This window comes from Strix aluco, chromosome 5 (genome assembly GCF_031877795.1).
Source record: "Strix aluco isolate bStrAlu1 chromosome 5, bStrAlu1.hap1, whole genome shotgun sequence".
NCBI lineage: Eukaryota > Metazoa > Chordata > Aves > Strigiformes > Strigidae > Strix > Strix aluco.
The window spans coordinates 19,083,889-19,098,746 of record NC_133935.1 but is presented as its reverse complement, the minus strand read 5'-3'; the positions used below and the strand labels follow the sequence as shown (position 1 = coordinate 19,098,746).

Sequence of the window (14,858 nt, the reverse complement as noted above, 5' to 3'; positions counted from 1 at the left end):
GTTGGGGTGGACCCAGGGTGGGACCAGCTCCATTAAAACCAGCAGCTCCCAGTTCCCCGCTCCTCTTCCTCCAGCTCCCAGTGCCCCTCCCCGCTCCCACTGATCCCCCCAGTCCCAGTCCCCCCCTGCCATGCCCCTTCACTTCACCCCGCTCCAGGTCCCCACAGAGACCATGGCGGTGCTGCAGTGGGTCTGCTCCTGCCTCGCCCTCAGTGAGTAGCTGGGCGGTTGGGGATTTGGCAATTTGGGGAGGGGGGGTGTTTCCCAAATCCCCCTGACCCCCCTTGGCCACCCCCACACCTGCTGGGAGGAGGAGAGTCTTTCCACCTAACTCGGTTGCTTTGTCTAAGTACAGAGTATGAATTGTCCGTTGCTCATGCAGAGAGACACAGGCACCTCCAAGACAGAGTCAGATCTTAGGCTGGCTGAAATCTGTAAGATTAAGTGGGAAGATCAGCAAAATCTTCATATAATTTCTTTTACGCTTACCTAAGATATGCTTTGAAGTTCAGCTCCATGAAGTTGCCTGTTTCTAGAAGACATATTCAAAAGGATGCAGGCATTCTCTAAAATGACTCAGACTGAAATGAAAGAGATCTGTTGTGCTCCTTCCCCTAGCTAACAAAAACTCCTGCTTTATGTTTTCTGAAGTGAGAGATCTCTACCCCTGATGCAGATCGTCCATCAGAAAGGGGACAACACACTGATCTTCGAAGCACGGTTTGAGAGTGGGAATTTGCAGAAGGTGGTCAAAGTGTAAGTGTCTAATCTTTTTTTCTTTTATTAAGGTGGAGTTATCAGAATTCTTATTATCAGCAGCCTGCTATCAGTTTCTGAGCAGGATGTGTTACTCCGGGTGTGTAACTTGTTTTACATTAGTCGAGTAAGCTTCAAGAGTAGTTTCAGGTAGCCTTCACCTGAAATGGTGTAATAGCCATTCCATAGCACTGAATATTTTCTATAGGTGATAATCACCCACACAAACTCAACACCTTTTCTTAAGCACTTTCTTTTAAAGCATAATGTGGAGAATGTTTTTAGAAGTCCTAGTTATTAAAAGTCCTAAAGAAGACAGCAGTTGCATTACTGACACACTCAGTGAGATTAGGCATCTTTTCCTGGCAGCTGTGTAGACTTTGATTTATGACAGTGTAAATCGGATTTCCACCTGATTCTCTGTGGGATGCTTTGTCATGATAGTCCACATTATTTGACACTGCATCATACGACAGTGCTAACCAGCATCACAGCTCTTTGTCTTCTTTCTGCCTACAGCAATGAATTTGAGTACCAGCTGACCTTGCGCACCGACCTCTACACAAGCAGACACACGCAGTGGTACTACTTCCAAGTAAACCATATGCAGGCAGGGATGCCATATCGCTTCACTATTGTCAACTTTACCAAGCACAACAGCCTATATAAATGTGGCTTGTGGCCACTGTTATACTCAGAAGCCAATGCTAAGAAACACAAGGTTGGCTGACGAAGGACTGGAGATGAAATCAAGTATTACAAAAACAATGCAGGCCAAGGTAGACGTCAGTACTTCTCACTCACTTGGACGTTCCCATTCCCTCATGACCAGGACACCTGCTACTTTGCCCACTGCTATCCTTACACCTACTCCAACCTGCAGGAGTACCTGGTGGCCATCTCTAAAGATCCAGTGAAGTCCAAATTCTGCAAGATTCACATCTTGTGCCATTCACTGGCAGGAAACACAGTGTGTGTTTTAACTATCACCAGCCCCCCCAGAAGTGGCAAGGGCACCAAGAAGAAGGCTGTGATACTAACCGCAAGGGTGCATCTGGGAGAAACTAACAGTTCCTGGATAATGAAGGGCTTTCTGGATTACATTCTTGGTAATTCAGACAAAGCTCAACTCCTGCGGGACAATTTTGTCTTCAAAGTGGTACCCATGTTGAACCCAGATGGTGTGACTGTGGGAAATCACCACTGCTCTTTAACTGGTCAGGACCTGAACTGCAAATATGGATCTAACATGAAAAAATTTTATCCTTCCATTTGGTATACCCGAAACATGATCAAAAGGTAACCTCATTTTCTTTCCCTTTAGAATAGATGATTTTCCTTTCCACTGTCTCTTTGTTAGTGTGACTTCTCTATGTCCCTTACTGTTGCGGTATTGTTTACATCTTTGCCCTGTACCCAACCCTTTCTGACCATTTTGTTTACATTCAGTTGCATTTCAGAGTGGGTTATTTTTTTCTTCAGTATTGTGCAGGTTTTCCTTTAATATACTTTCTCCATTTCTGGTAATAACTTGTATCTCCAAAGTAAAAGAGTTTTCATCAAAATGTTTTCAGCATATTTCTCCCCACTATCCTCTGCCAAAATCTACTTGTCAAATTCCTTATTTCTTTCATTTTCTTCTTTTCTGGCATACAGCCATGTCCCAGAATGAAGCTGGGTTCAGAATAGATCCCAGAAGTCTATTTGACAAGATTGCCAAGTTTGCTCTATGTTTTGCTACAAATATATTTGATTTCTTATGCAGACTTCCAGTCACAGACACATTGATACTCTGGATTTAAAAGTAAGCCTTCAGGTATTAAACTATAAATAAACTATAAACTATAAATATACCTTCAGCTAATAAACTAAATCCCTCTGGTTTAACTTCTGTAACAAATTAATACAAACAAGATTTTTGTGCAGAAAGCCAGTGTCAGTACATTTAATGTTTTTCATCTAGTTACAGCCTATTTTTAAGAAGATCTGTGTTCTTTCAAATGAATGTTTTGGCAGGTAGATCCCTAGCTTACAGAGGATGAGCACTGTGCCTCTCCTTCTTTTCCATGAGAATTCCTCTCTCTGTCTTACTATATAGAGACAGCCCGCACTTGTGAGTGCCCTGTAATTAATACTAATGATGTCTGCTGATGTGCTACTGACCTTCAGTCTCATATTCAGCTACTGTCAGCTGAGACAGATACGTTTATTACTGCTTCCTTCTTCATTCCACCATGGATTTCCAACTTCTGCCCAGAGTAAAGCCCCAGGTGACATGCTGTGGTGCCATTGCATCTTCCCTGTAGAGCTCTGCTTTGACATGAATTGGGTGGTGCGGGTGTGGGTTGCTAAATACCAATGTGTCTACCTGCAAATTTTCCTTAAAAAATTAATTAAGCAATAATACATTGCAGAATCTTGTCACATCATAAAAATGGATGTCTCCAGTTTGATAAAGGAAAGCATAATCACTGCCATTTATGTTTCAGTCTCATAATTTTATAGCATCAACATTTTATAGCATCAGCATTTTATAGCATTCAACACATACAATAGTGAAAGAGCAGCAGATAAGAATAGTGGGTTCCAGCTGTACAACATGCTCATGTATACATCTACAGAGCTGGATATATATAACTGAGCCTGAGAGTTAGAACAAACACATGGACAAAGGCTGATGATGCATACACTCATATCTTATTTCTGCGCAGTAACAAGTGTTGTATTCTGGAGGGAACTGAGCAGTTTGGCTTTCATCTAGCACACTAAAGGTTTAACTTAGAGCTCAGAATATAAAACTATTATTGATTTCTTGTTCTTTAGGTTACACATGAGCTTCAGTGTAATGTATTAGACTAGTTTCTGAGGTGGAGAAAAAAACCCACTTTTAATAAAGTCTGTATCATCCATATTACAGAGTGATGGGGGAACATGATGTTCTCCTGTATTGTGATATCCATGGTCACAACAGGAAACAAAATGTCTTCATGTATGGTTGTGAGAGAAAGCAGCAAGCAAAAGCACCATACATGCATCCACGTGTCTTCCCACTCCTGCTGAGCAAGAGCTGCCCAGATAAGGTAAGCAAATGTCTAGCTAGAAATGTTCTCACCTGAAAATTCAAGCACTGTCTGGGATCCCTAATTTTTTGTTAAGGTATCACATTTACTAAAAGACCACACTTCACCCAGTAAAATAATCTTCAATTGGCTACAACTAGAAATGGTACAAATATGAAATTTTAACTCCTTTGAAATTCCAGCACTCCAAAGAGTATCCTGCTGAACTGGGACATAAAGTTAGCATTTTTTGAAGATTTTTTAAAAGAATGAAGAAAAAAGGAATATCAAAGTAACATTATTTTAACAATGTCAAAAACTAACATTAAATATTGTGTACTCCTATATTAAATGCAGGTTTAAAATACAATATTGTAGAATTAAAAACAAACAAGTAAGCAAATAAGAAACTAAAGAAGAAAAATGTTTCTCCAGGTTGAATCCTTTTGAAAACTTATTTTGAAAATTCTGTCAAAATCACCATGTTTGTGTAAGATAGTTCAGGGAAAAAAAAGAAAAGGTTTAGTAGGAAATGATGGCTTTTAACATATGTCATTTTCCAGCAAAATCTGACTGCAATAAGCTTCTTTTGAACCAGAGAGGTTGCAAAGGCTCAGGAATAAAACAACACACAACCTAACCTACTAGATGTCATTGCATACTTGCAGCTAATGCCGTTTTCCTCCAATATCAATAATGAGGTGGTTGTGAGCTCCAGATCCATATGTATCAAACTGTTGGTCTATTAACTCATGAGAGAAGAGTTAGTCCAACTTTTTAGTAAATATGCATGTTCGTATATAACAGGATTTATGGTAACTCAGCTGGTCAGCTCTCTATATAGGATCATTCAGAACCAGTAAGTACAGCCACATAAAAAATTATTTGCAGACGTCTCAGAAATCCTTAGAGTAAAATAAGCTTTTAATCAAAGGCCTCTTATTTCACCTATATCTCCATTATATCAGTAATAAAAGTATGCTCTGAACTATGTTATGCAATATTCAAGTAGAGTGAAAACTCACAATTGTTTACCTCGTGCATAAGATTTAAAAAAACATGCAGGGTTAAAATTAAATTATTGCATCTTCCTATTTACTTCAAAATGTAATGCTGTACCTGTTTTAAGTTCTCATTCCCAGACTGCTGTTTCAGGGTCCAAAAGAGCAAAAAAGGCACAGGTCGAGTGGTAATGTGGAAGATGGGCATCAACAACAGCTACACTTTGGAAGCCTCTATCTGTGGCTCTAAGTTGGGTGAGACAATTCCCTGTAGCTATGTAGTAGGAGTCATCAAACAAGACCTTTACTTTTGTTTTTTCATGGAAAATGGTAGCTTGAGCTACCATCCCCTTGTTGGTGTTCTGTCTTATTGGGTAGACATGAATGATGATTTAAGAAAAGAGTTGAAAAAAACCACTAAAACTAGGGCATTCACCTAGGAACCTTTCAGGCCACCGCTAGCATTATTGCATATGTACAACAACATTAGTAGATGGCAAATTAAAAGCAGTAACTAAAGCCAGTTGTATTTTTAGGAAATTTTGTAATAGGTTATAGTTATAGTTAACCTCCTCTGCGTGGATAGATGTGTTCATATAGGCAGAATAATGATCTGTAATCATCTGTATAAAATTCCGACAGTCATAGACCTTCTAGCATCTGTCAGTGAAAGGTATGTCAGTTTGCAGTCAGCCACAATCCTGAAATATCACAGATACCTAGCAGTCAGCAGGATGACTGACATTTTTGTTTCTGTCTTGCTCCTACTGATACTGCAGGCTGCAGACAAAGCACCCATTTCAGTGTGAAGACTTGGAGTCAATAGGACAGCATTTCTGTGATGCTCTTTTGAACTGCTGTGTTCATAACAAGGAGGTAAGGGAAGTCCCCCCTAGGCTTTTCTCCTGCCTCAGTTCATCCACCTGTGACAAAGCATATACTCTATAGGGTTGTAGCAATAATGAAACTGATAATGGCTTTCTTTAAGCAGTAAACTAAATTTGTGGTGTTTGTTATTATTATCTGTGCCTGAAGGAACATGAGAAAGTGGTGAAACAGCAAGCCAGGGTGAACTCCAAGGTCCTCAATTCTGATATGTTAGACTGGGATTCCAGGTAACTTAGAACTATTCAGATATGCCGTAATTTATTACATGTTTTCTGCACCTCATAAAGACTGCCAAAGTAAATGTTAGAAATATTACTAGAATTAGACTTGTAATTGTCACACTCTTTGATTTAACACTCCTTAAAAGATTGCATACAAATCTTGTATCCAAGCCTTAATAGCCAGTTCACTAGAAGTAGAGCTCTGTATCTACCCCAGGTGGCCTTCCTGGGGAGAAATGAAACTGTGTTGGTACAGAGCTTGGTCTACTGCATCACTTAAATCAATATGCTTTTTTTTCAGCCTTACCTTTTGCAGAGCAATCTAGCCAAATATAAGTTATATTGATTGGTTTTGTGTAAGTCTAATTTCGTTAACCATGGAAGATGCCAGTCTGATTCCATTTAGCCAAAGGGGCTAAGTTCAGGGTAACTGGTAGCAGTGCAAGAACCTGTACGCTGACCAAACAATACACCTGTTAAACATGATCAGCTCCTTCTGTGCCAGTGCTGACTGTGAGTGACTGCAAGATCAGTTGTGCAGGTGCTTTGTGAGAGGTGGACATTTATGTGTTATGAAGAGCTGTGGCCCTATGGTCATTTATTAGGGAATAAAACTTTTGTACATTTCTTTTTTGGGGAAACCAGAAGGTTGGATCTATCTCATCAAACTATGCCCAGAGTATAGAAATCAAGAGCTGAGCTTCACAACTGATGCTGAACTGCAAGGAAATAAAAAGAGACACAAGATCTTGATGCATTATCAGAGAACTAGGAGAAGGCTTGCTGGGAACAAAGAGAATGATGTTATGTGAGAGGATTTAGGAGGAGAGTGAGAAGGTGTGTGAAGCAGAACTAAAAGAAACCTAGGTAGAAGCAGGAGGTGCCATCTGGATAGATCACATCTCTTTCAATAACCAAGCTTTCTCTAAAACGATGATGCCCACTTTTTGCAGGTTAGATGTAGGTCTGTAAAATTAAAATGTGGATCTGGAAGACAGGCATGTGGAAAACACATTTATATCTCTACAACTAGGGCTACTACAGAAAACACCTGCTAATGGTTGGAATGAAGATTGCAAAATACTGTTTGCAGTCACCAAATTCAGAAATTAAACAAAACAATTCTCATCTTTCACAGCAGCCAAACTTCTGACACCCGATCTCCTGTGACCTTGTTGCACACCAGATAAAACTATGCACCAAGGTATGCCGTGACTTTTTCTTGTCTGTTTACATCTCTGTCCTGAATTCCACTGGGAAAGAATCACCAGAGTTTAACAGGCTGCATTTTGAAGAACCTTAGGATTAAGTCAGTCAGAATAGTAACTAACAAATCAATAGTCTGTACAGTCCAAATGAACAGCGCAGAGCAATAGTATTAATTTTCCCTATAGCTTAACCCAGATTGTCCAGAAGGTGGTGTTTTTGTTCCGGAAGAAGGTGGCTTTCTACCGGTCAGGTTCTGCAGTACAGCTGAGTAAGCAGACCTAGGGTCAGGGTGAGCAGGAGGAGGGCACCAGCTTTAAGCTCAAGAAGTATGATGCCCATGTGCACTGGCGTCAGCCATACTTTGCAGATACCCAGTTCAGGGTGTTCAGGGGTTGTGTTCTCCCCTCATGGATGCAGGCAAGTCATCACACTGCTGTTAAGTGCTGTCAGCATCAGACTACCCCATTGCCTACTTCTAAGCTCACAGGCAAATGTAGCCCCAGATTTAAGAAAGTGCTTTCACTGGAGGGCAATGAGACATTTTATTTTCCTGAAACCTGTATTTACATGTTTTGTGGAAAAGAATGGGTTGAAACATGGGTTTTGTCCTTGTTTACCTGGTGTTTATTTTTTTGGTGCCTGTGATTACCATATTACTTAAGACATTTCCTGTAGATAAGCAAAACAGACTTTTGTGAGTGTATTACTTTTAGAAAGCTTGTGGATGAATTTTAGCCAACAATAATAGTTCCTGTAAATTGTTGCTTCCTGTTTGTGACATAAATACAGTAAATAACCAACAACAAAAGGGGAAACTAGTACCAAGAGTGTGTACAACTGAAGTGGCCCCTGTAACACTTTGCAAAACATGCAGATAGGCATTTCAGATGACTGGGCTGATTGACAAATTGCGTGATTTGGAGTTTTAGATCTAGTTTCAGAGATGACAGTTTGAAACATGATGCAGTCAGATAAGCTCTGGTGAGTGCACTTGTGGTGAGGGAAGCTGCCACAGATCCCTTCATGTGCTCTGTCCCTCCCTGGAGGCATTTGTCCCTGGAGGAGTTACATGGAGCACACATGTTTGTGCAAAGTCCTACGGTTCCACTTAGTCCCTCTGTCACCCAGAGTTTAAGCAAAGCTACTGGGTTTTGTATTTCGGGAAGGTGAAGTCCAGACAGACTTTCCACTCACCCAACCTGCTCGGGGAGTAGTAGTTCTGATGGAAGGGCTGTGAGGGTGCTATTGACATCTAATGTTTATCCACAGCTTGAAATTTCTTCCCCTGTTCTGTTCAGTGCTAAAGAACCAAGCAGGAATTTCCACAACTGATGCTATGGTATTTCCAGGACTATGTTGTTACAGAAGGTCAACCATAGTTGCATGAAAAATCTCTTTTGCACGGTACAAGGACTGGCAGCAGAGGGTTGGTCAAAGTACGCAGGGGAGGGATGAGTATTGAGATATTTTTTCCTTAATGTACCCTCTGTCTTGTTTGTTCTTATAATGCTGCCTTTGGGATTGAGTTTATTTATATGTGAATGATAAATCCACATGGGCACATTTCCTGGCTCTGGATTTAAAAAAAAATATTCCTGAAAACTTTAGAATGAAAATGGTAAATGGACCCTAAAGTTAGTAGCATTTTCTGGTTAACACCAAGTATCCTGGACCTTTTAGTACTTCTCAGCCCTTCATGCTTTCTTGCCCCACCTTCTCTCATCTAGCTGGCCAGTGCATGGGGATGTGAGATGGGACTGACAGCTCTGAGGACTGGCAACTTGAGAAAAATTTATCTAAAGCTCTGAGCCTTTCCATGTCATTTGCTAAAAATAGCCTTGTTTGTGTCTAAACACTCACCATGCCAGTCAGTGGGATTGATTCCATTTTTTTCTGATGTCCATAAGCACTGTTTCAGTGTGGTCTATAAATGGTACATAAAAGCAAGGCAGGCAGGTTTGCCTGATGTGTGTGACTAAGCTGTAGATTGAGCAGGCTGCCACATAACTCTCATAACTGCTTTATTGCAAAACATCTGTGCATGGTGTTCATCCCAGGGACTGGGATTAAAGGCCATACAATGAGATTTATCTAGATGACGTGAGAAAAGTGGAACCCTGTTGGATAATTGTGATTTCAGGGGACTTTCAAGCTCAGAAAAATAATTGGAGGGGCGTAACACTGCTTTAGATAACTGAAGTCCAAACAAATACAGAAGACTACTGGAGAAAGTTAGGGTATTGTTTCTCGTCCTTTTAGTTTAGTCTTTAAAACTGGTAGACTGGCTTGGTAATATACAAAAAAGAAACATCCAAGAGCCAAGAACGGCAGGGGTGCATTCCTAGAAACACTTGAGAATACAGTATCCACACAAGATCATTTGTTAAAGCTTAATTACTTCAGGATCTCTACTAAATAATTCATTAGCATATTCCTCATCCCAACAGGCTTTTCACACGATGTGATGAGCCATTTAACAATCACTTTCTGTCCTCCCTTGTTTCCTCCTGCCACATTCCTTGCTGTGTATTCCTTCCACTTGTATACCTCTGATGTTCAGCCCCTGCTGTGACCTGGTTTAACACACTAATCTGATAGGAAGGAAACCCAGCAAAAAGAATGACATGGTTCTCTGCTGGGTTAATGAGTTAAATCAGGTCACCCAGGATTTTTTTTTTTTTTTGAGCATCAGAGTCAGTTTAAGCAATGGAGAAAAATACTAGCTAGGAGCAGGGACCAAAGTGGCAGAGTTTGGAGTGGGAGAGGCTGGACCAAGGACAAAGGAAAAGAGACTTTCTCCTTCAGTAGCAGGAAGCCCTTAGGAGATCTCAGCAGTCTGTGAAACCACAGCTTTAGGTGATTAGTCGAACCTCTCTATTTTAAAAGTGAGTGCACTTTAGAAATTAGTCACTAATTTAATAAAGAGGAGTCTTCTGCAAGCAGAGATCCCTCTGGGTACTGAGCCTGTCCCATCATGTGCCTGTCTTAGGAGAGGATGAGCATGTTCAGGACTGAACACAGCTTTGGCCACCTAAGAGCCTGATTCTGTAAGGCTATGCCTGCCAATACCTATGAACACACATTGCAAAACTATTAGTTAAGTGGAGCTTCACTAGGTCCTGTTGTGTAATTTCTGTGCTGAAACATAGACAAAGGCATCTTTCATGCAATGAAAATGTATGAATTGCATCTTTCATGCAATGAATTAAAGTGCTTTTGCTGAGTGTATACTAGGAGCAAAACACGTCAGAGTGATACCGTTGCTGTGTAAAGAAAGAAAATAACAGCAGTTTATCAAATGAGTTTGAAAGAACAGTACATCACAACTCCTGCAAGAAGTTTCTTTTGTTCTTTTCCCAAGTGGATCTACTTCAGTGACTAATTAAGGTTACTAGATCAAAAGACTTACCAAATTTCTGTGGTTGTTCTCAATGGAAGTTCTTAAAGGCATTTGAAAAAGGTGAATAGCAAGGAATATCACAGGTTCAGTAGAGTTTTTGACAGAAATTCATGCTGGAGCTGTATGTACCCCTCAACGGCACTTTGCTGATGTTCAGCCTAGAAAACTATATGGCCCCCAGGTGTAAAATAGGAACACTGTTATTGTTGCCTAGAGAAAGCAAACTGTCATTCGGAAAGAAGTCACATTAATATCGTGATGGGTGATATTCTTTTTATGTACATAAACATCATAATGCTGGCTGCTTTATTAATGTTTCATTGGTTCGATAGGTAGAACAGTACTTCCCAAACTTTTTGCATTTTATGCCAGTCTTTCTTTTCAGAAGCCCCAACAGCGGAAAAACAGAGCAGTGGCAATTAATACTACTGAGAAAGCATGGCTGTCCAGGTTTCCAGACTAAAAATAAACAAGCGATATTGAGCAGGAAGTGAGGTTCCTTGTCAATATGATATGTTTGTGTCCAGGTTCATAAATATTTGCTGAACAGAACAGCATAAGGAATTCAATCTTGAGCAGCTTGCTTGCATGTGTTCCTTCTGGCATTGTGATGATCATGTTTATTTGCAACTAGTTTGGGTTTTTTTTTATTTTGTAACTATAATATTCCCTCATGAATCAAAATGGTTACATACTATTTTCTGTGCAGAAAAAAACCCAAAACATCAGGAAAACATTTTCACAGCATTGCTAAGAACAGAAGTCATAAAAGCAAAAATGTATTTTTCATCCCAGTAGAAACATGTTGTGCTCTTTTTTTCTGACTGAAAACTGATATATGACAACTTAATTCAACTACTGTAACTTTAGACAAAAAATTTTGTCACCAAAAGCTGCTGACCTAGAATGCCCATTGCTCTTTATTGTCTGTTTAATCTATGAATCAACACCAACATGTCTGGGGCAGGAAAAAATGGTAAAATTATGTCTCATGAAAATATTTTTTGATACATTTAGATCTTTCTGTCAAGGAATATGCCTTGGAGCTGGAGATTATACCAGCTGTTCTTCAGTATCCAAAACTACTAACACTTCACTCCCTCAGCTGGACCTGTTTCACTTCTAGTTTCATTGAACAAGATTTTTACCAAGTCCATTAAAACATTTTCTGTTGAGTTTTCCAGTCCAGTAGAGTGCTGTGAAGAGGAGAGAAAGGGAAAGGTCGCAGGACGTTCTAGGGAAACAGGCAATAAATTTTTTAATTAACTTGGGGTCATTACCAAGGCCCAGCTCTGAAATACTTGTGCTGGCAGTATTTGTAAAGCTGCATCATGCCCCTTCCTACCATTCAGAGTGTATGATTCAGTACTCTGCATTAGCTGGCCTAGCAATTACCATGAGATTAAGTTTACTAAAGCGTCATTGTCAGAATAGTTGGTATAAGATCTAATCTTTTTTAAAAACATGACTTCTCCATTATTGCTGTTCGGCATCCTACATAACTGTTCGGAAAATGTGAGCCTCATTGTAGTTGACAAACACTTAAAAATCCTAGGTTAAAATGGTGGAGTCTAATGTTATGTTCCTACTTCCATGAAAAGGAATTTAACAAGTATTTTTTACAATGTTGAGCACCCAACAGCTTGCAAAGTGAACCAAGTTGATGAGTTTTCTGAGTTTTTGAAAATCAGGCCAAATACCAAATGCCTAGCTTGCTTTCTGGTTTTTTAAAAAAAAAAAAAGAAAGAAAGAAAAAGGAAAAGCCTGATCTTTACATGTTAACTGTTTTCCCACTAGTTACTGAACCCTTACCAAGCTTCCCCTGTCCTAATCTGGTGTACACTCCTTGAACAAGCCATGAAGTGCCTTATCATAAAGATGGTAATACCTTCTTTTTGTCATTGTATCTTTTGGAACTTAATAATATTAATAATTTGTTCATGTTTCTATTCTGTTTCACAGACTCAAGGCATTGAAACTCAAGATAAGATATTTCAGGTACTTGACCCAGTGAAAAAAGGTAAACTTTATACAATAAGCCATTTTTTTTCTATAATCTCAAACCTCATTAAAGAGTCCTTTGGCTGGGATTTCAGTCAGTCCCAGCATTTGGAAGAGCTCATTTTTCTTTAGTTTAAACTGTCTTCACATTATTACACTCTGCTTTACTGATTGGGAACAGTCTCATTGGAGAAAAACTGAACCCGAGGCAAATTCCAGAGAGGTGAAAAAATATTTGTTCCTATTGGCAGTAGGGCACACACATTTGTAATAATGTGATGATTTGGTACAGAGAGACTAGAGGAGAAACATTCATTGAAGTCAAACAATGCAGCCCAAATCCTATGGAAAATTTGGATCAACCGGAACTTTTTGGTTTCAGTGCAGACAAAATGAAAGAAGCAATATGGAGGCTAAGGAAGCAGAACAAGAGGACTTGTGTCATTGCAAGCACAAGGAAATCTGGGAAAGATTTAGGTGTCAAAGTGAACAAGTAGCTCAACATGAGTTATCTTCATACTGTGCCACAAGGACAAATAGAGTTTTTGCCTGTGTGAAAATAGGAGAGAAAAGCCATCTTGACTTCAGACTAACACTGAATTACTTTGACTACTTCTGGTGTCATCATTATTTTAAAGAATGTTTAAAAAAAGAAGAATGCAAAAGAGAACCCATTAAAGTATGTGAGAACTGGAGACAACCTCTTGTTGTGACACTTAAGAGAATTCAACCACTTTATGATGAAATGAGACTTTATGGGATGAAAATTGTCTCCTAAAATACAAGGATATTCTTCAGTAGAGTATCTGAAAGTAGCAGAGATAGCTTCAGTCCATGAAAAGAAAGCATGAGAAGCTGTGACTGGAATTGATGACAGACAAACTTGCATTAGAAATAAGAGATGCATGTTTTGGCAGGGAGTCAGAACACCCGTTACTGCAAACTCCAGGAGATGTAGGGGGTTCTCTGTCCTGCTTCAGTAAAACACACAGTCTGCAACAGGGCCCACAGAAAACTGAATGAAACTGCTAGCCTATTTTTCATGGTAGGTGAAACAGTTATGAAATGATCTGTGGTTCCTTCAGGCCTTAAAAATCTGGTTTTCATAAACTTATAATTTTGATGTTTCACATTAAAACAGAATAGGCTTTTTACAGTAATGTAGAGTTTATTCCATCCAGGAGTTTAAGGTTAGGGTTTGGTAGAGTTTTTGGTAGAGTTTTAATAGAAAACATTGCTGTGGACTGAGTACTGAAAAGCAATGGGATTTGTTATGCTTAGTGTCAGACTTTGGGCTTCACAGATACCCAGAAAGCCATGAAACAGCCCACTATCAAGCATACAAAATCAACAAGTTAATCTGTGAAGAAAGTATCAAAGTAGAAATGTCCTGAATAGAAAGCTACCTGCCCTCATCCCACAGTGCCATAAGTCAGCATTGATTTTAGCCATTATTATAATTTTTATTTATTCCAATAAACACCTTCGAGCAGTGTTAATTACAACATCGTGTCACATTTCTTAGATTCTTACAGCATACATTATTGGCAAAATTTTGCAAAGCTAATATACATTTCTTTTCAGTTTTGACATCTCCTACACAGTTAAACAAGCCTCATGAAATACTGTGAGAATTGCAAAAAGTAAAAAAAAAAGGTTCTTCTCATTGATATAAGTGCTTTAAAATCTTTTCCAGATGTGATGTCAGCAAATTATACAGAACAGTACTTCAGCCATTGTTTTCGTGAGCAGAGATCTAGAATTCCTGAGTAAGGACCGGATGGGAAATATTAAAGTAGTCATACATATTATCTGAGTTTTAATATAGATCTGCGAGTTTTACAGATTCATAGGGAGCTATCACAGATCAGTTAAACAGTGGAATGTGAGAACATATTCTCTGTCTACTTTAAGGATACTGGAATTTATTCTCAGGACGATCCTTATTCATGTGATTTTCACACTTTGGGTGCTGAAAAATCTAACACTGTCATGCTGTAGAGATACGTTTTAGTAATGACTTTGTGTTTGGTTCTGAATTCCTGTCTTGTTTTTCTCAGACGTGCACCCAGAGCTATTCTACCTTATGACTACTTTGGTTTTGTCTTGGAGAACTTAACCAGAAAAAAATAAAGTATCATGGGAGCTAGAAAACTAACAGATGGGTATCTGGTTTGTGAAAGGGTTTGTAGGAAGGATGTGCCTGTGATAGGAGAGGACTGGATTCATTGATTCGCAGGAGGGGATCCTGTTTTCTTAGTCTATTTTTTGAAACTATGTAAATAAAACTGGAAGGTTTTCCTGTGTTTTGCCTTCCCTACTT

The 14,858-nt window shown here is 39.3% G+C and overlaps 1 protein-coding gene across 1 annotated transcript; it reads left to right on the top strand.

The window, feature by feature from the left end:
• The first annotated feature begins 130 nt into the window (after positions 1 to 130).
• On the top strand, positions 131 to 14,308 carry LOC141924030 (cytosolic carboxypeptidase 3-like). The gene is given in 15 exon segments (XM_074825859.1): positions 131 to 212; positions 619 to 660; positions 663 to 756; positions 1,276 to 2,055; positions 3,674 to 3,836; positions 4,945 to 5,071; positions 5,596 to 5,622; positions 5,625 to 5,692; positions 5,852 to 5,931; positions 7,064 to 7,077; positions 7,080 to 7,149; positions 11,244 to 11,313; positions 12,497 to 12,554; positions 13,457 to 13,489; positions 14,232 to 14,308. Coding segments are annotated over 15 exon segments (1,785 nt in total).
• Positions 14,309 to 14,858: the final 550 nt, after the last annotated feature.